The sequence below is a fragment of the Notamacropus eugenii genome, chromosome 2 (assembly GCF_028372415.1).
Source record: "Notamacropus eugenii isolate mMacEug1 chromosome 2, mMacEug1.pri_v2, whole genome shotgun sequence".
In the NCBI taxonomy this organism is placed as follows: domain Eukaryota; kingdom Metazoa; phylum Chordata; class Mammalia; order Diprotodontia; family Macropodidae; genus Notamacropus; species Notamacropus eugenii.
In genome coordinates this window covers 50,565,034-50,582,566 of record NC_092873.1, presented here as the reverse complement: position 1 = coordinate 50,582,566, position 17,533 = coordinate 50,565,034, and the positions used below count along the sequence as shown (strand labels likewise).

The window sequence follows — 17,533 nt, the reverse complement described above, 5'->3', positions numbered from 1 at the left end:
TAAAGCTCCTGAAATCATAGGAATATTATCACTGCCATCTTCCTTGCCCACCCTCTGTCGCCACCACCAACCCCGCACACCACCAAGAAAAATCAGTTTCACTGGATTTTTTGTCATTGCAGGCGCCATGACAGTAGTGGGAGTGGACACTCAGCTTTTGAACCTCTGGTTGCAAATGGAGCCCCAGCATCTCTTGTTCCCAAGTAAGTAAAAGTAGAATGTTTAGCAAGAAGGTAAACAGAGCCCAAGTCTAATCGATTCTCCCCAAACCTCTACTCACTAAGAACATCAGACCTAATTAATCACCCCAGTAATGAGAGGCAGCTAGGTAGAGCAGTGAGTAGGGTACCTGCCCTGGAGTCAGGAGAACCTGAGTTCAAATCCAGCCTCAGACACTTGACACTTACTAGTTGTGTGACCTTGGACAAGTCACTCAACCCTGATTGCCTCACCTACCCCTTCCAAAAAGAGAAGAAAAAAAGAATTACCCAGTAACTATTTCTCTTTGCTTATCATGTTGGTTCAGGGTCAAATCTGTCACCCTTGGAGCCTTAAACTGGGTTAAGTTCCAAATACTTAGATCTTCCTCATATTTCCAGTTTATTTTCATAACTCTGCCTAGCTGAATTGTTAGCAATCACATTAGCATACTTCCTTCTCCTGGGTTACATGAAGATAGAAGCCATGGCCATGTTAGAGGTAGCCTTGAGAAACGTCACTTTCCAAGAGATGCCTGACTGCCTTTGTCCTCCCACTAGGCCCGGATCTCTGAAGAGAAGCCTCACTTCCCAGTGTTTGGAGGATAACTTGAACAAGAGATCCCGAACCTCTTCCACCAGCTCTCTGACCAGTGCCTCCCCAGGGGGCATCCCCAGCTCCATCCGAAACGCCATCACCAGCTCCTACAGCTCCACCAGGGGTTTGTCACAGGTACTGCCTTGAGGGTGACAGACCTTTGGTAGGGTTTGAGGTTGGTGAACAAGAATGGCAGCTGCTCCATGCTGTTCAGCTTTCGCCTGTTGAAAGATGAGTCTGTCCTTTTGTGAAACTCCTAATTTCAGAACTGAGAGACTAAGAAATTGCTATTATTGATAAAGGAAAGGTTTTCCTAGGGTTCAGTGTGGGGATATATAAATTAAGATTCTTTAGAAAGTGTATTTTAGAGTATTTAGAAAGTAGCACAGGTGACTCAGTTTCCTGTTAATCTCAAAAAACAAAAGGACTGGGAGAAGGTAAGTATGAGTTATGTAAGGTACATGTTAAGACTGATCTCTTTATTCAGATTTAATTATTGGAATGGTCTTTTGAAGTAGTCTAGAATGTAATCTTCCTGTCACAATGACCCTAAAAATAGACTAGGCATGAAATACATTGCTGAATGTGGACTTGAGTGATCTTTGACTTTTTCTGACTTACTAATTCTATTCCATTATCGCTCTGTTTAATTTCCAAGGCCCTAAGAAGTTCTCTGGTTAGGCTTAGTTAGGGAACCCCAGATCTTGGCTGGGGAGTGCAGTCTGGGAGGACTTCTGGAGCTCACAGAAATTCTAACTAGAACCTTAAGACAGGTTAATTTTTCCAAAGCATTCCCTCTGTTAGCTTCTGTCCACTTTCAAGGCTCTGTCATAGTCACTAATACACTGCTCCAGTCTGCCTCCTCCCACTCCATCACTCATGGAACCTTCCTAATTTCTCTGCCTTCGGTGTCTACTCCAAGTAAACCTACGTACATCCTTGAGTATTTTCTCAAACGTTTCTTCCACCTTCTTGCATTAACTTGAAAGGGGGCTTTCTCCTGAGGAAATGAAATCCTTTCCAGCACTCTCCACTAGAAACCATTCCATTTTTCCTTGACTCTTAATTCACATTAATTCTTCATTCAGGTTCCCATTGCTGCTTTTACACTATTTGTCACCATCTCTCACTTTATTTTTTCTTCCTAGTTATCTTTGCACAGTGATCTCAGCATCTGTTTTGAAGTTTAACTCCTCCATCTCATCCCCAAAATTGTACATGGCAACAAAAACAACAATGAAAATAAAAATTCACCCGTGGGCCCAATTCCCACTTACTGAAGTCCATTTTCCTCATGACCACCCTGAAAGATGAGTAAGGGAAGGAATATTTCTGTTGTTGTTTTCACAGAATTTGAGGGTTGGGAGAACGACCTGAACAGTCATTTAATTCAAATCATACGCAAATAGGAATCTTTGTTGTAACATATCCAGTAATTGGTCATCCATTTAGGGAGAATGAAGTAAAAGGGAATCCTTTCATAATGAGACTTATCTTTGGAAGGATATTTTTTTTTAAAAAGAAATAAATGGCATAGTCCCACTGATTATAGGCGACGGTTCTTTTTTTGCTGTAAGTAGTGATTTGCAAATGGTCTTAATTGTAGCCTTTTCTGGCTTAGACTGAGGAAGACTAGGAAGCGTTTTAGTTCTGCCAAAGTCCTAATTAAGCAAATTGCTATTTTCATTTAGTCTTAAAATACCAATGTTCTTTCCTACCTCCTTCTGAATTTGTTGTTTCACTTGATAACTTCCTAAAATTTATGTTGGAGCATCATTAACAATGATGAAACCCTACTAAATCAATGTGTATTTGGTAATGCAATGCGAGTTCTTAAAGGACTTAACTTTTTCTAAGCCCAGATTAATGTCACAACTTTGAAACCAAGACATTCTTTGTCTTACCTTAGAATCACCTCTCAACATCCTGTTTGTAAAACGCAAAAAATAAATAGCTAATTACAGATTTTTTTAGTAAGAATATCCTTCTTACTCAATTATAATTATGCTACATAAAAAAACTATAGAGAGAAGACATTTACTAAATGATGTATCTTTTCTAGAAGCAGTCTCAATGGCCTCCCTTCTTCCTGTTAGGGAATTTTTCATAGTTTTCATAAGATGTTTTGGGGGTGGAAGTTAGAATAGGAAATGTTTGAAAGTATGAGATGAGGTAATGGTAACAGTTGTGTGTACGTGTATGGTAAATGACTATAATGCACTTGTGTATACATGTGTGTTTTAATCACTTTCCACACTGTCACCTGACTTTAAAAATAGCCTTGTGATGTAGGGGCATGGTATATAATCCTATAAATTAGACAACCATTAAACATCATTTTATCCCTCTCCACAACACACATGCTTGAAGTTGCAGGCTTGTTGTGTGAGTGGGTCAGACACTGACGTTTGTGGAGGCCGTGTATTCTAGCCTGCACCTAATCAAGCAGAACCCTCCACAGCACCCCTGACAAGTGGTCCTCTAGCTTTGGCTTGGAGATCTCTACTAAAGGGAAACTCGCTACATTCATCTCTGTTGGGAATTAGGTAGCATGTTTCATCGTTAGTCATTACGCAGATCAGTTACTAAGCCTTTCACAGTGACTCATCTTTACAGCAGTTACCATTGTATAAATTGTTCTCCTGATTCGACTTGCTGCCCTTTGCATCAGTTCATACAGGTCCTCCCAGGTTTCTCTGAAACAAACTCCTTCATCATTTCTTACAACACAATAGTATTCCATCACACTCATAAACCGTGACTTTATTCCCCAATTAATAGGCATCCCCTCAGTTTCCGGTTCTTTGCCATCATGGAACCTGCTGCTGTAAACATTTTTGCACATCCTTAGCATTTGTTTTACCTAGGACTGATCTGCCCTCCCTCCAATTCACCCGTCTCTCTCTTGCTACTTTACCTCTCTGGCCAGTGTGCATACATGTTTTTCCCTCCTTTGAGAGTGAGGTTCAAGTGTCACCCACTCCCTGCTGTCATCTTCTTTGCATAGATTTGTGTGTAGACATGATTATATGAGATAATTTTCCTTAGCCTTTCTTCTCTTTTCCTTCCTTGTGTATCCCTCTCCCACTTTGTTTTCTTTCTTCTTTCAAAATCATTGAAATATAATAGAACCATTCCCAGTCTTTGTCTCAGACTCTCATGGAGTCATTGATTTCTTTTTGGTCCATTCTTATTCTGAGGAAGTTTGTTGCTTGGGTAGGTTTTTTACCTCGTGCCAAACTGTTAAATCCCTTTCCAGTTCTTTCTTTAACTCTCGTTTCTTTTGCAGTTTTTTCTTCAGGCGCTCTCATTCTATTTGGAAAAACATGTTTTAACTTCTTGCTTCATAACTCTTTCAGAAAATCTAGTTGAATTTTGTGCCCAAGCTGTGCTTTTCTTTGAGGTTTGTTAGTGGGTATTTGCTTAGAGTCCCTGTCTTCTGGGTTTGTGTCGTGGACATCCCTGGCACCGTACTAGCTCTTTATGGTGGAATGCTTTTTGTTGTTGTTGTTTCCTTGTTCTCCCACACTTCCTGACCCTGGGCACTTCTGGAGGAAAGGTCTGTGCCAGTCCAGCTGCTTCTTTGGGTATGGAGTGGTACATGATTTCAGAATCTCAGAGATAGCTTAGGCTGGGAAACCTTCAAACTTTCAGTGCTCCCAAAGTGCTATGATCCCGGGCAAATTCTCATCACTACCTTCCTGGTTGGTCTCAGCTCCTAAAGTGGGTCTGGGTCTGAGCAACAGGCCCATTTCTGGTTCGGTAGACTTCGTCTAGAGTCACCTGGGAAGCTCTGTCCTTTCCAAGTGATCGAATATAGGCTCCCTTTTGGTCTCAGATTCCAATCAGGCTTGATTTCTCTGCAGATTTTCAGACTGGGCTAGGGGCTAGATCTGGAAACCCTGTTGTGCTCCTGGGGTCTGAGCCACGTGGCTGCTGTTGCTTCTGAACTTGGTTCTGGCTCAGAACAGTTTAGTTCATACATCCGCTGCTTACCTTGGAAACCCCCGTACCCCACCCAGGACACAGTTGCCTTTCTCTATCAGCTGTGGATCTGCAACCAGGAACTACCCCTCTTTGTGCAGCCTGTGAAAGTGTAGGCTGTGCCTCTGCTAGATGGTGGACTTCTTGACTCGGTGCAGAACCTCTCCAAGTGCTGTCTTGCCAGACCCTGTCCCCCATGTCAGCAGACCTCTTGCGTTGCCTACTTAGGCTGACTTTTTCCAGCTCTCCTTGGGGTGTGGGGAAGGAAGGAGGCTGCTGTACTTCTTCCTGATGCTCTGCCACCTTGGTCCACCTCCAAACCTTTCACCCCTTGAATTGTGTTATTTCTTAGGTTTTGCTTGGCCTTCAGCCTAAATCTGCCTCTTTCTAACTTACACTGCTGTTCTCAGGTCTATCCTCTGTTGTCAGCAGCCTCGCACATATTCCGTGTGATATGAACCTGTGAGTGAAGTTACCTGCTTTTTGGTAGAATCTTAACATTGACTTTGTTTGGATTTCAGTTGTGGAAGAGGACTGGCCCCAGCACCTCACCCCTCTCCAGCCCTGCCTCATCTCGCTCCCAGACCCCAGAGAGGCCTACAAAGAAAGCACGGTAACTGCATTGAACATGGTCCATATGCTCAATCCCCAAGGGATCCAAGAGTCCTTTTGGGCCAAGGAAGGAGGAGCAAAGTTATTGGGTTGACCAGGGTAGCCAGAGTCCACCCACAGTTGCAGAATGGTGAGAAATTAGGGTCTGGAAAGAGAACTCAGGGACTAAAGGAAATTATCATTACCTTTATCTTTGTGTCCTTGAGCAATATTGACTGAATTATCAGGTTCCCAAAACACAAGATTTAGAGCTAAAAAGTCACCTTAGAAATCAAGGGCCTTGTATTTTTTATAGAAAATGGGCTTAGCAAGGTAAAGTATCATGTAGATACTTTAGAAGAGATGTTCCCATGAAGGTGTGCACTCTCGGGTTCTGTCTCCTTCCTCTGCCCACATGCCTAATTGTTTGGAGGCAGTGTGGTGTACTAGACTTGGAGTCAGGTAGACTTGGGTTTGAGTTCAGTTTCTTGGACTAGTGTGGCCATAAGCAAGTCAGTTAAACTCTGAGCCTCAGTTTCCTCATTTTTAAAATAGGGGTAATGGGATTCTAGTGCTCACAGGGTGATTGCGAGGGTTGGAAGGAAAAATCTGTGTCAAGTGCTAAGGAGATTTTAAAAGGCTCTGTGGAGTCAATTGAATAATGGTTACACCATGTGGAGGATGGACGGGTGGGGGTAGAGGGAACACAACCAGTCCTCCAGGATTCCCTTGGCCTGCTGGCTATTTCACTGCTCCATCAAGAGGCAGGCCTGGGGTCAGTGCATTCACTACCAGTTTGTGTCCCTTCTTTAAGAACAGTGAAACTTTCCATGTTGGCTTCTCCTTATCTCCTTTCAGGTCTCAAGTGCTAAGTTAAGATTTTTGCCAAGAGTAAAGCATTTCCTGTGGACCCTGTTCGCATCAACCTTTTCTCTTAGCCACTTATGAGAATCATTTAAAATGTAATGGTTGGAAGAGTGTGTTTGGCAGCTAGCAGCGTATTAAGAGTTATTGGGAACAGCAGCCACCAGAGACTTGAGATCATGGCATTATTCTAGATTTAGGAATCACTGGCTTAGTGATATTTCAACCCATTGTCTTTTATCTTTGTCCAGAAAGTCTTGCTAAGTGTGAGTCTGACTTCTTTTTTCTCCACAGAGAAGAAGAGTTTCATCAGTCTAGCTGTTTGACCCCCATGACCTCAGACAAGGAATCTCTGGCAGAGAAGGGTTAGTTAGAGGGTAGGGGGTGGCGTGGTCAGTGGGAGGAATCAGGAGAGCTCTCAGTATAGCAGGGAGCAGGGCCCTAGTTTTAAGGGGAGGGATGTGGGACATCAAGCAACTTCTGACAACTGTGGTTAATGAAATTTAGAATACGCCTAAGTGTCCATTCCTGACTTTTGGAAACTATCAAGCCAACACCTTCCAAGAGCTGTGGAGGGTGTGACAGCCAGGCCCTGTGTTGGGAAGACCTGGGCAGAGAGACAAAGCAGGACAAAGCAGCGCTTTGAGGTAGAAGAGATGGGGAAAGGTTGACAGTTAACACTGCTGTCTCTCTTTTTTAGTGATGGATACCCCCACTTGGAAGAAACAGAGCTCCTGGAGCACCCCACCCACCTCTGGGAGTGCTGGGAAGCGAAAACGCAAAGTTCAGTTATTGGCTTCTCGGCGAGGGGACCAGCTCACCCTGGTACAGTGTCCTCCATGGAGCCCCCCTGGTCTTCTCTCCCGAAAAGCTCTAGGCTCAGCTACCTACTTTGGTATTCCATGGGAAGGCCCAGCTCAGCCTCCAGGACATTCCCCTTTGATCCTTGTACATAAATCAGAAGGGTCTTCATCCCTGCTGTTCTCCAGGCCTCAAGGTCTCCTTAGAGCCCCCCTTGTCTCACACATCTTAGCCAGGCCAACAGCACCCACAGTGCACCTGGAGGGTCCTTTCTGGTTTGCCCTTCTGATAGGCTTGACTGTCTCTTTGATTCTGATAGCCTCCACCTCCCCAGCTTGGTTACTCGATCACTGCAGAAGATCTGGACTTGGAGAAGAAGGCTGCGCTGCAGTGGTTTAACAAGGTCCTGGAGGAGAAGACAGGTAAGGGGTTTAGGTGGCACCCAACCAACCTTGGGAAAGAGTTCCCTTCTGAACTTGAAGGAATCTCTTTTCCCAGAGGAGGGGGGTCAGAAACTTCCAGTTGCCTTTAGAATTAAGTCTCATCCAAGATGCTGACCTGGGTTCTTTTTGTCTCATTTTCCTGTGAAACCTGGCGAGCACTAGATACCAGCCTTCCTTAGCACAGAGAGGACAGGCCTCCTTCTAGAGATGAGATTTCCTCCACTCCATAGGCCACAAACGTATATATCAAGGGTTCAGTCAGAGTTAGGGGGAAGCTCATATGAGGTAATAGAATTGGAATCACTTGTGAAGCTCATCCTAGAACACGTAACATGGAAGGCCCAAGAATGCTCAGGAGCCCTGTGATTTATAACTCTTTATTGGTTTAGAGCTCTCTGGCTTTCAAAGGAGACTCATTTCTAAACATTTTCCTCTCTTAGATTCCCCTTCCGTCTCTGTCGCAGAGACCTCCCCCGCCCCTCGGCCTCTTTCCTTCGCTTTACCATCCCCAGAGACGACTTCCTCCTCACCAGCTGCTCTTCCAGCTTCCAGTGCCAACCCTCTACTGGACAGTCTGAAGAAGATGCAGAATTCTCCAAGCCCACCAGCCCTCACAGGTGAGAAGGGACTCATTGCAGGCCTCTCAGTCTCTCCCTGTTTGGATGAGGGAGTGGAGGCAAGGCCCTCTGTTCCAGTGTCCCTCTGTCATAGCTAAGCGCATCAGGAGATAAACAAGGTCCGAATGAGGGTGCTCCCTCAAGGGCCAGAGTGCTGTTTTTGAGGTTTATACCAGCATGCTGCTTGACTGGGCCCAAGGTCTTTCTCTTTTTGACTATAAAATTGGTCTGTCAATTTGAGGGAAGTGTCAATTTTTGAGACTGCTGCGAGCTCAGCACTTTTTTCTGGGGGAATGGAGTCCTGTCTACTCCCTGACATGTCTCTTTCTTGTCTTTCCCAGACCCAGCTGGAGCCACCAGTGCTGCAGCGCCTTCCCCACTGAAGCCAGCCAGCCTTCCTGCTACCACAGGGCCCCCCGCTGCCAGCTCTTCAGCCTCCAAGCCCCTGTTGACTTCCTCAGCTACCCTCACTGTCACTACCGCCAGCCAGGCCTCCCCAGCACCTGTGTCGGACAGTTCTACCAAGCCACCCCCCATTGTTTCCCCCAAACCAAGCATCCTCTTTGGAATGCTGAGTTCCCCGTCTCTAACTTCCACAGCTCCCACTGCTTCCACAGCTCCCACTGCTTCCACTGCTTCCACTGCTTCCACAGCTCCCACTGCTCCCACAGCTCCCACTGCTCCCACAGCTCCCACTGCTCCTGCTCCCGCTTCCGTGGCTGCTTCAGCTCCTCCTCCTGCCACTCCCATGTTCAAACCCATTTTTGGGGTTCCCCCTAAAATGGAGAGTGGGGCTTCTTTGTCAGCTGCTCGCCCTGCCACAGCTCCTGTGTCTTGTGGCTCTGTCCTCCCCACAGCCCCCAGCACCTCCACCACAACCTTTAAGCCTATTTTTGGAAGCATGGGCCCCCCCACATCTGTGCCCTTGACCTCAGCTTCCCCTTTCTTGAAGCAGCCCTCTTCTGTAGCCCCTACCACAGCTGTTACCAGTGCCGTCTTGGCACCCCTGTTTAGTGGCCTCCCCAGCATCCAGCCCACTGTGGCCCCTGCCACCGTTGCCACAACCGCCTCTAGCGGGACCACTGACTCCAGCTCCAAGCCCATCTTTAGTTTTGGGTTGAGCAGTTTGGCCAGTACCACGGCCAGCACTGTTGCCACCACCACTAGCTCTCCAGCAGCTGCCACCACCACCACACCCTCCCTAGCACAGCCTTTCCTCTTTGGGGCTGTTCCTGCCTCTGGCACCAGCTTCACCCCGTCCACTGGCTCCCTTTTCCAGTTCAACAAACCTGCTGCTGCCGCCACCACCACCACCAGTGCAGCAACATCCTCTACAACCTTTGGTGCCGCGCAGACGGCCCCCAGCAGCACTGCTGGCTTTGCGTTTGGTGGGACCGTCACCACGGCTACCCCACCAACCACCAGCAAAGTGACATTAACATTTGGGCCCACCACCACCACCACTGCTGCATTCAGCACCCCCTTTGGCTCCAGTGTCAAGACAATACCACCCCCACCCTACCCTGGAGCTGCCTCTCAGCCTGCCTTTGGGACTTCTGACGGGCAGCAGCAGCAGGGGGCCAGCAAAGCAGGCCCTGTAGCAAGTTTCAGTAGCACATTCAGCTTTGGGGGTTCAGGAGCCTCAAACCCGGCCCTTCCCCAGCCCACCTTTGGCAGTGCTGCTCAGCCAGCCTTTGGCGGAGCAAAGCCCCCCACCTCTTTTGGCACCCCTGCCAGCACGCAGCCAACATTTGGCAGCACCAACACGGTCTTCTCTTTTGGCACAACCACCTCCTCCAGTTTTGGGGCCACTACACAGACCACCAGCAGTGGCACCAACAGCTCCATGTTTAGCGGTATGACCCTGGCCCCCTTCACTTTTGGGAGCTCCACGCCTGTGGCTAGCAGCGGGGGCTTTGGAGCCAACACAGCTGTCCCTGGAACCAGCTCAAGCACTGCAGCATTCAGCTTTGGAGCAAGCCAGAGTGGGGCAGCCAGTGCCACTGCCCCATTTGGAGGCACCTTGAACCAGAACCCCCTGGGCGCCCCAAGTCAGAGCACACCCTTTGCCTTCAGTGTGGCCAATACCACCGAAAACAAGCCTGTGTTTGGAGGTAAGTTTGGAGGAGGGGAGGTCTCCAGGGGCCCTCATTCAGAAAGCAGCCTTTGAGCCCCCTTTGGGGGATCTTTAGAGATCACATAGTTTGGCCCCCTTCTTTGAGGGGGGCCCAGAGAGCCTCAAAGACTGGCCAAATACTGTCCTAAGTCTTGGCGTGCAAAACTATGCTGGCCTGGGCTTTCAGACCTTCTCTACTGATGGAGCCATCACAGTTCGGTCTGGGTCTGTGCCATTGTGGGCACGTTGTCTCACTGACTCCTGGCTGTGCTTGCTCAGTCACCCATCCCTCCAGTGACCAGCATAGGCATCTGTGAACCTGCTACCCAGGGTTTTGGTGGGGTTGTCATGAAATCTGTACCAGCAAACTGTGCAGAATGTTTTCAGTTGTTGTCTCTTTAGGCACAAGCTCAGTAGGCAGTAGCCTTTCCTTTGGGACCCCAACCACGCCAGCCCAGGGCTTTGTGGGAGCAGGGCCATCTTTCGGTAAGTACCCTTGGCTGAGAAGGATTGAAGAGGGGGGAGGAGGAATTCCTTGTCATTCCTGGTCTTGTTCATTCCCTGTGTATCTCAGTATCCATGCTTCTTGTGGAGGCCTGGAGTGGAGTCAGTCACTTCTCATTATTTTGGGAATGGAATCCCATTGGTTGGGATACACCAGGGAGGAGGAAGGAGCAACTTGGGGGGCCGGGCATCCTTTCTCAGAGAACCCAATCTGATGCATGTCGGATCCATCCCTAGGACCATCGACCCCTTCATTTTCCATTGGTGCAGGATCCAAGACCCCTGGGGCCAGACAGCGACTCCAGGCCCGGAGACAGCATACCCGAAAGAAATAACGTGTCCTGGCCCCTCCTCCCAAACCCTTTCCTTCCTTTCCCACCTCCACCCCCTTGGCTCCTGCTGTGAAGAGCCTCATCCCTGTCCCTGTTTTTGTACAGCAAGCCCACCCCAGCCCCTCCCCCACTTCTCTAGCAGCAGCTGCCAAGAAGGCAGCTGCCCTGGAAGTGGCCCGGTGGAAACAAACCCTTTTTACTTGAACAGTTCCACTGCTGAAACTGGAGAAACTTGTGTACATATCGTCAGCCTTGCCTTTCCTTTCCTGACTTGTCTTCTTGTTGTGTGTGTGTCTGTCAGCTTGGCCAAGGAATCCCTTTTCTTCGTTCTGGGCCCTGCCTGGCCTCTGGAGGGACCTTCAGTCCCGGGCATGGGGAGGGTTTGGCCCTGAGCCTCCCAGCTCTCCTCCCACCCCACATGGCCACACAGGCAGGCTTCCTGCTTCTTTCGCCTTGGGTCTTGATTCCTGCTCCTTGGACTTTGTCCCTTTTCATGGTGTTGGTCTGGCTTGGCTTTTGCCTGGGGGAAGACTAGGAATTGGGAGAAGCCTCTGTGAAGGCTTCTCAGTCTCCCCTTTTCCAGCATAGCCCTTAAGAGCTCAGGAGTGGCAGTTAGCCAACAAAAGAGGAAAGCATTTTCCCTTGGAGCCCGTTGGCCAGCAAGGGAGCAGGACAGGTACCATACCGCTGCTCTTGGCTTCTCTCCCTTTCCTCCCCAATACTGTTTTTTGTTTTCTGGGTTTGTCTGTATAAAGTTGTGTACTGTCAGTGTTGCTCTGTCTGATACTCATTGAATCGAGTTTGGAGGAAAATTTGACTTGTGTGAGTGGCGGCATGTTGGTAGTGCCGGACTTGATGTTAAACTTGGGGTCCAGGAGTTTCCCACAGAAACTGGACCCATTCAATTGGATGTGGAATGTGGCCATGAGATGCTGCACGTGCTGAATGACTCCTGAATTTTCAAACAGTGTTTTGACTTGAAGGGATGGCAGCGCAGGAAGGGCTAAGGCCCAAGGGACAGGGTGCTGTGAATGTAAGCAGAGGATGAGACCCCTCCCCCCTTGCATTGGGCTGCCCTACACACAGGCACACACCCATGTTCCTCACACACACCTTTGTGATCTCACCGTAGGGCAGGGTATCCCTGAATTAGTGGATAATTTTATTTTACTGCTGGGTTGCATGCCTTTTTGGGTTTGGGGGGAAAGGGAAGGTGAGGAGCCCCTCCTCAGTAAGGGGGAGCCTGCTCCAGGCAGCCTTCTTCTGGTTCCTTTGGGCCAAGAAGGAAAGCCCTGTTACACAGTAGGGGAGCTCCACAGCAGCCTTCCAGATCCCACTTGTTACAAATTGGGCCCATCCTCTCAATACCAACTCAGCCCAGAGCCCCCTCTCCCTGGCCCAGGAGCCTTGCTGCTCTGCCATCACTTCTGGGAGAAGTGTGAATGTGTGTGGGTGATTTGCCTAAGTCTAAATTTAAGAAAAAGAAAAAAAAGAAATATTTAAACATTTTTTTAACAAAATAAAATTTATTTTTATATTTAAGCTAAATTGCCTTTTGAATTCCTTCAAGCTTGGTTCATTGAGGCTGTGAGAAAGTACAAAGCTGTTGTCCAGAAATTAGCTGAACAGTGAGATCTGGGGGAAGAGGGAGCCTGACACTGCCTAGGGGAGGGAGGGCTCATTCAGACTCCCTTTTCACCCAGGGAATCGTTCTGTAAAATGTACTTAATTCTTTTCTAATAATGTGATGTATGTGAATGTGGCTAGGGCAAGGTTTCCCCCTGTGATAACAGCTCTGGTGGCAGGAGAGGGGCATTGGAAGGGCCCTTGAGCTCCATCTTAAGTCTGTCTGAGCCACTGCTCAGTCCCACAAGGACCCTGAATCAGATCAGACCAGCCTTTTCATGGCAGTGGTGGCTTCGAGAAGCCTGTTCATTATGAGGACAGCCCAGAGATCTGCCCACACCCACCCAGCTCCTGGCCTCAGCCCTGTGCAGGTACATGCACGAGACCCGGACAGGAACAGGAGCCGAAACTTTCCATAAGACCCTGTTCCTGTTGAGTCTGCTGGGAATTTAGTGTGAATGTGCAATTTTTTTTTCCTTGCTTCTTATAATGTCATTGATTTTAAAAATAAACAAAACTGTGATCTCCAGCAGATCCATCCTGTCTTTTTTTTCCCACGTGGGCAAGGGCAGGCTTGGATTTTTCACACAGGTAAAAAGAGAAGTGAACTGCCCAGGCAGAGGAGTGGGGAGCATAGCCTGGGTTCATGGAGTTAATGTATGTTGCCGTCGCCGTTTCTTTTTCTTGGGAGCCACACTGGGCACGGGTTCTCCAGCCAGTGATTGTGGTTCTGGAGCTGAGCTAGAGGGAGAATATGTAATTAGACCTTCCCAGGGCACCCTAAGTCTTCACCCACAAGAGCCCAAACACTCACCTTTTCCCATCTGCCCGTTCCAGTACAGCAACAAAGAAGCCTCCCGTGAGCGTGGCTTGAGGAGATGCCCGGATACAATGTTGTGCACCTGGGAAGGTGCTAAGGCCTCTCTGGGGCCACAGAGGTAATGCGTGGATGAGCCTGGGAGAAGGGGTGGAAATCAGGAGAGCCCACCACACACCCACCCCCTCCCTAATGGAAGGCCATGTCATGAAGCAGGCCCCTGCCCTAAAATACCTAAAGGCGCCAGGGTTCTGCTCCAGGACATCTCGGACCACATCTTCATTCTCTTCCTGGCACACGGAGCAGGTCGAGTAAACCACACGCTGCAGGGCCGGGAAGGAGAGGGCATGGCTCAGGGCACGGCGCTGAAACCCAGCCAGAGCGTGCAGACGTTTCTGGCTGGGGCTACCTGAACCAGGTTCCTCCAGCTGCCTTGCTGCCATGCCTGGAGAAAGACAAGATGCATTTGTCATGCAACTTGCTTGGGGAATCTCACCCAACCCTCAGAGAGCTGTGGGAAGAAACAGCTGGTTCACAGAGAAGTAAAACAAAGCAGTTTGAGGTTTGAACTCCACTCCTGACTGCAGGGCCAGTGTTCTCTCCACCGCACCAACACAAAGGAATTCTTGCAGAAAGTGGCACCTGAGCTGAGCTTTAAACATGACTGGAGAATCCAAAAGCCAGAGGTTCCAGGGTTGGGCCTTCCTGACCCTGAGGGTAGCCAGTATAAAATCATGGAATGGAACAGGCCATCCATACGTGTGAGGAAGGAATAGGAAATCCCATGTGAATCAGCCATAAGTCAGGAGGAACTAAACCTCCAGAGACCCCCAGAACCCTCCCTTACAAGTCTCCCTTGAGCTCTGAAGCCCTTAGCATCACCTCTTCCTATCTGTCTAAAGAGCTCCCTGAGGGTCTCCCCATCTCACCGGAACCACTGCAAGAAGGGTCCAACAAGATGTACTGGACCCGGCTGTAACGTGGGTCAGAGGGTGATACAGACAGAAAGTCTTCGTTGGCTATCTCACAGCAGGAGACTCCAGCCCTGGTCAACATTGTGGCCATGGTGGCTAGCCGCCCAGCATCCAAGTCAAAAGCAAAGATTTTCCTATTGAGGAAATCAGCAAGTCAGCTCCAAAAGCACAGACAAAGCATGGGGACAGAAAAGGAAAATGACTTCCTGCCAAAAGGGAGCCTGCAGTGTGGCTGGGGAGGAGGGAGATGACGATGAAGTCAATGAAAAAACCACCAGAACCCTCAGGTAAAGGTTCTTTCTAAAGGAGCCTAAAGACTCAAAAGATGTAAGGCTTACTAGCTCTGGGTGGGACCATTTCAGCAGAGCCTATTTCCTCATCTGTAAAAAGAAAATCACGAGCTTTCACAATCCTCACCCTACAGCTAGGATGGACCTTCAAGGTCACCTAGTCCAACCCCCTTACTTGACAGAGGAGAAGAGCCAGGCCCAGAGACATTAAGGTACCTTCTCCAACCTCACAAAGCCGAAATGTCTACACTGAGATTTGAACTCATGCCTTCCTGACTCCGGGTCTATGATACCTCTCAAATGAGGCATGGAGAAAGGCAAAGCTGTTAACAATGCCTTGATTCCTATCCCTGGAATTTCCCATCCAACATCCTGCCATCTAGATCCCACAGGTGAAGGGTGCAGACCTAAAAGTCCCTAGTTCCGAACCAGGTTTTTAAAGGACACCATCATCCAGGACACTATCAATCTCCAGTCACCAAATGCCCCTAAGTTTTCTTTCCGGTCGGGAGACAGTCTAGGCTGTCTTCTCTCCTGGCCTCACCCCTGGTTTTTCAGCAGAGCAGCCAGGTGGCTTGTCTTATTGCCTGGAGCAGCACAGGCATCGATGACATGGGAGCCAGGCGGAGGGGCCAGCAGCATGGCTGGGAGGCAGCTTGCCTGGTGGGGGCAAGACATCACAACTGAGTGAAACACCCCTCCCCCCAGCCTCTTCTCCCATTCCCTTCCCCCCCCTTCAGTGTGATCCTCTCCTCCTGACCTTGTCTTGCAGGATGAGATGGCCAACCTGATACAGCGGGTGCTTATGGAGGTCAGTGCCAGAAGAAAATACAAGCAATTCTGGGAGCAGTGAGTCCAGAAAAAAAACTTTCCCCTGTAAGGCACGCAGCTCATCCGATCTGTCAGGAAGAGAAGGAAGGCAGCCTGTGAAGCAGCCAGAGAACAGCCACCTCCTCCCTCCCCCATCCAAATGCCCTGGAACCAGGAGGCCACTCTTACCCGGAAGCACGACCCTGATAGGAGTAGCCCTCTCGCTTAAAGTAGTCAATGGTGTCATCGAGGGTGGTCTTGAGTGTGTTCACTCGAACAAAGCGAGGGAGCTGCACCACTGCAGACAAGGGAAAAGGCACTGGGGCTCCCCTCCATGGCCTCCCCAAGCAGCCAGCTCCAGCCACTTCCCAGGGTTCACACTCACCCTGCGCCACTCCAGGACCTGACTCCAGGAGGTCCTCATTTCGGCTCACACAGCGCTTCACCTTGAGCCGGGCAAACTCCGCCTGCAACCTTGCCTTATGCCGGGACAACACTGGCTTCCATCTGCCTCCACCCCGTAACCCCCGGCCCAGCAGCAGCTCATACACTAGGACCTGAGAAGGGATTGTTGGTTTGAGCCAAGCCACCCAGCACCACGACAGCCTTTAACTTTGGGCTAATATCATTTCTAAAATGAAGGAACTGGATCAGATGGCCTCAGAGGTCCCTTCCAGGTCTCTCCTCATCATGACCATGTCCATGAGCCTCTGACCTCTTCTCTTGTCCACATAAACTCAATGAGCCAGGCTCAAGAAGGTAAGTCAGTCAAGAACCATTTATTATATCTGTAAGAAGAGCCTTTGGGGGCAACCTTAATCCACTCTTCCTACTCCATAACCATTTGTTGAGCACCTACTATGTGTCTGGCACTGTGGGAGAGCCCCGAAGACCAAAGACAAAATGAAACTCTACCCTCAAAGATCTTCATTCCATCTGGGAAGCAACATGTATATAAGCACAGGCATCATAAACACAAGGTAATTTAGGGGTGAAAGCACTAATGGGGGGGAATCAGGAAAGATTCCCTGTGGAAGGTAGGGTTTGAGCTGAGCCTTTAGAGGAAGCTAAATGCAGGTAGGCCGGTAGGGAGGTGCATTCGGAGCCAAAGGGCCCCTCTGTGCCAAGCCACAGGCCCAAAGGGTCACAGAATCACAGATCCCGGCTGCAAGATAACCCAGGAACCACCTGATCCAAACCCCTCATTTTACAAATGAAACTCAGACACCGGGAAGGGATGGGGCTTGCCCAAGATCACAAACGCCATAAATATCGGGGTGAGATTTGAGCTCAGGTCCTCTGGCCCCAAAGTCACTGCTCCAGAGACTTTCCATTGTACCTACCCAGGTAAGCTCTGGATCCCACTTTCATCCCTCCCAGTCTAACAAGGACATGACATGACATGACTTCGGGGCATTTACGGGGAACCTGGGTGCGTGGGCAGGGGGTGGGTCCGTGTTCGGTGCCGACCTAAGCCTCCCCTTCCCTCCTCTCTCTCTCGAGCCTCACCTTGGCCAGGTGTGGCTTCAGCTTCTTCTCTGCCTCCAGGAGCCCAGCGCTGCGGATCACCGCGTCCAGCACAGTCGAATAGCGCTGCGTCTCGCAGACCAGAGCGTACAGCTGCCGGACGTTCTGGGGCCCGGAGGCAGGGAGGAGAGGCGGGCATGAGGCGCGCTCCCCGGCCCCGGACACCCCGCCTCGGACTCCGGACACCCGGCCACACTCGGAGCACCCCGGCCCTGAGCCGCCGACACCCGGCCCCTGGCCCCCCGGCCCAAGCCTAACCACGATCCGCTCCTGCTCCCCCGCCGCAGTACCTGGAAGCGGCTGCTGTAGACCAGGCTCTTAAGGGAGCCCTGGTGTTCCTCTAGCCCCGAGAGGACCGCGGCCGCGGCTCCGTACAGCGCCATGGGCCTCCTCCTCCTCCGACTCCCGATTCCGGCTCCGCGGTGCCCCACGTGGCCGCCCC

At 49.7% G+C, this 17,533-nt stretch overlaps 2 protein-coding genes across 3 annotated transcripts in view; one reads left to right on the top strand and one right to left on the bottom strand.

The window, feature by feature from the left end:
• The window catches only part of POM121C (POM121 transmembrane nucleoporin C), a 16,303-nt gene extending 3,714 nt beyond the window's left edge, over positions 1-12,589 (top strand). Inside the window, exons 4-13 of the mRNA XM_072640233.1 lie at positions 123-203; positions 759-930; positions 5,301-5,392; positions 6,529-6,599; positions 6,935-7,059; positions 7,355-7,457; positions 7,919-8,095; positions 8,437-10,209; positions 10,614-10,697; positions 10,953-12,589. Coding sequence (XP_072496334.1) covers positions 123-203; positions 759-930; positions 5,301-5,392; positions 6,529-6,599; positions 6,935-7,059; positions 7,355-7,457; positions 7,919-8,095; positions 8,437-10,209; positions 10,614-10,697; positions 10,953-11,050 — 2,776 coding nt within the window. The 3' untranslated portion in view covers positions 11,051-12,589. The remainder of the gene's footprint in view (positions 1-122; positions 204-758; positions 931-5,300; positions 5,393-6,528; positions 6,600-6,934; positions 7,060-7,354; positions 7,458-7,918; positions 8,096-8,436; positions 10,210-10,613; positions 10,698-10,952) is intronic.
• Positions 12,554-17,533, bottom strand: NSUN5 (NOP2/Sun RNA methyltransferase 5). 2 transcript variants are annotated; one of them, XM_072640241.1, is made up of 10 exons: positions 17,382-17,533; positions 17,074-17,196; positions 15,950-16,121; positions 15,754-15,862; positions 15,515-15,653; positions 15,299-15,414; positions 14,420-14,598; positions 13,725-13,935; positions 13,488-13,628; positions 12,554-13,409 (listed from the first exon to the last, which is right to left on the bottom strand). In XM_072640241.1, the coding sequence occupies exons 1-10, from the start codon at positions 17,472-17,474 to the stop codon at positions 13,175-13,177; spliced, it is 1,518 nt and encodes a 505-aa protein (XP_072496342.1). In that variant the 5' UTR covers positions 17,475-17,533; the 3' UTR covers positions 12,554-13,174. The 2 variants fall into 2 exon arrangements, with proteins under 2 accessions (XP_072496342.1, XP_072496341.1); XM_072640240.1 differs by having other exon boundaries at positions 12,554-13,414; positions 17,382-17,532.

Coding starts and splice junctions, on each gene's coding strand:
- NSUN5 (XM_072640241.1), bottom strand. CDS start 17,474: ATGGCGCTGTACGGAGCCGCGGCCGCGGTCCTCTCGGGGCTAGAGGAA. Junction 17,197..17,381: donor TCTACAGCAGCCGCTTCCAG/GTACTGCGGCGG, acceptor TCCGGGCCCCAG/AACGTCCGGCAGCTGTACGC. Junction 13,936..14,419: donor CCCTTCTTGCAGTGGTTCCG/GTGAGATGGGGA, acceptor GTCTTTCTCCAG/GCATGGCAGCAAGGCAGCTG.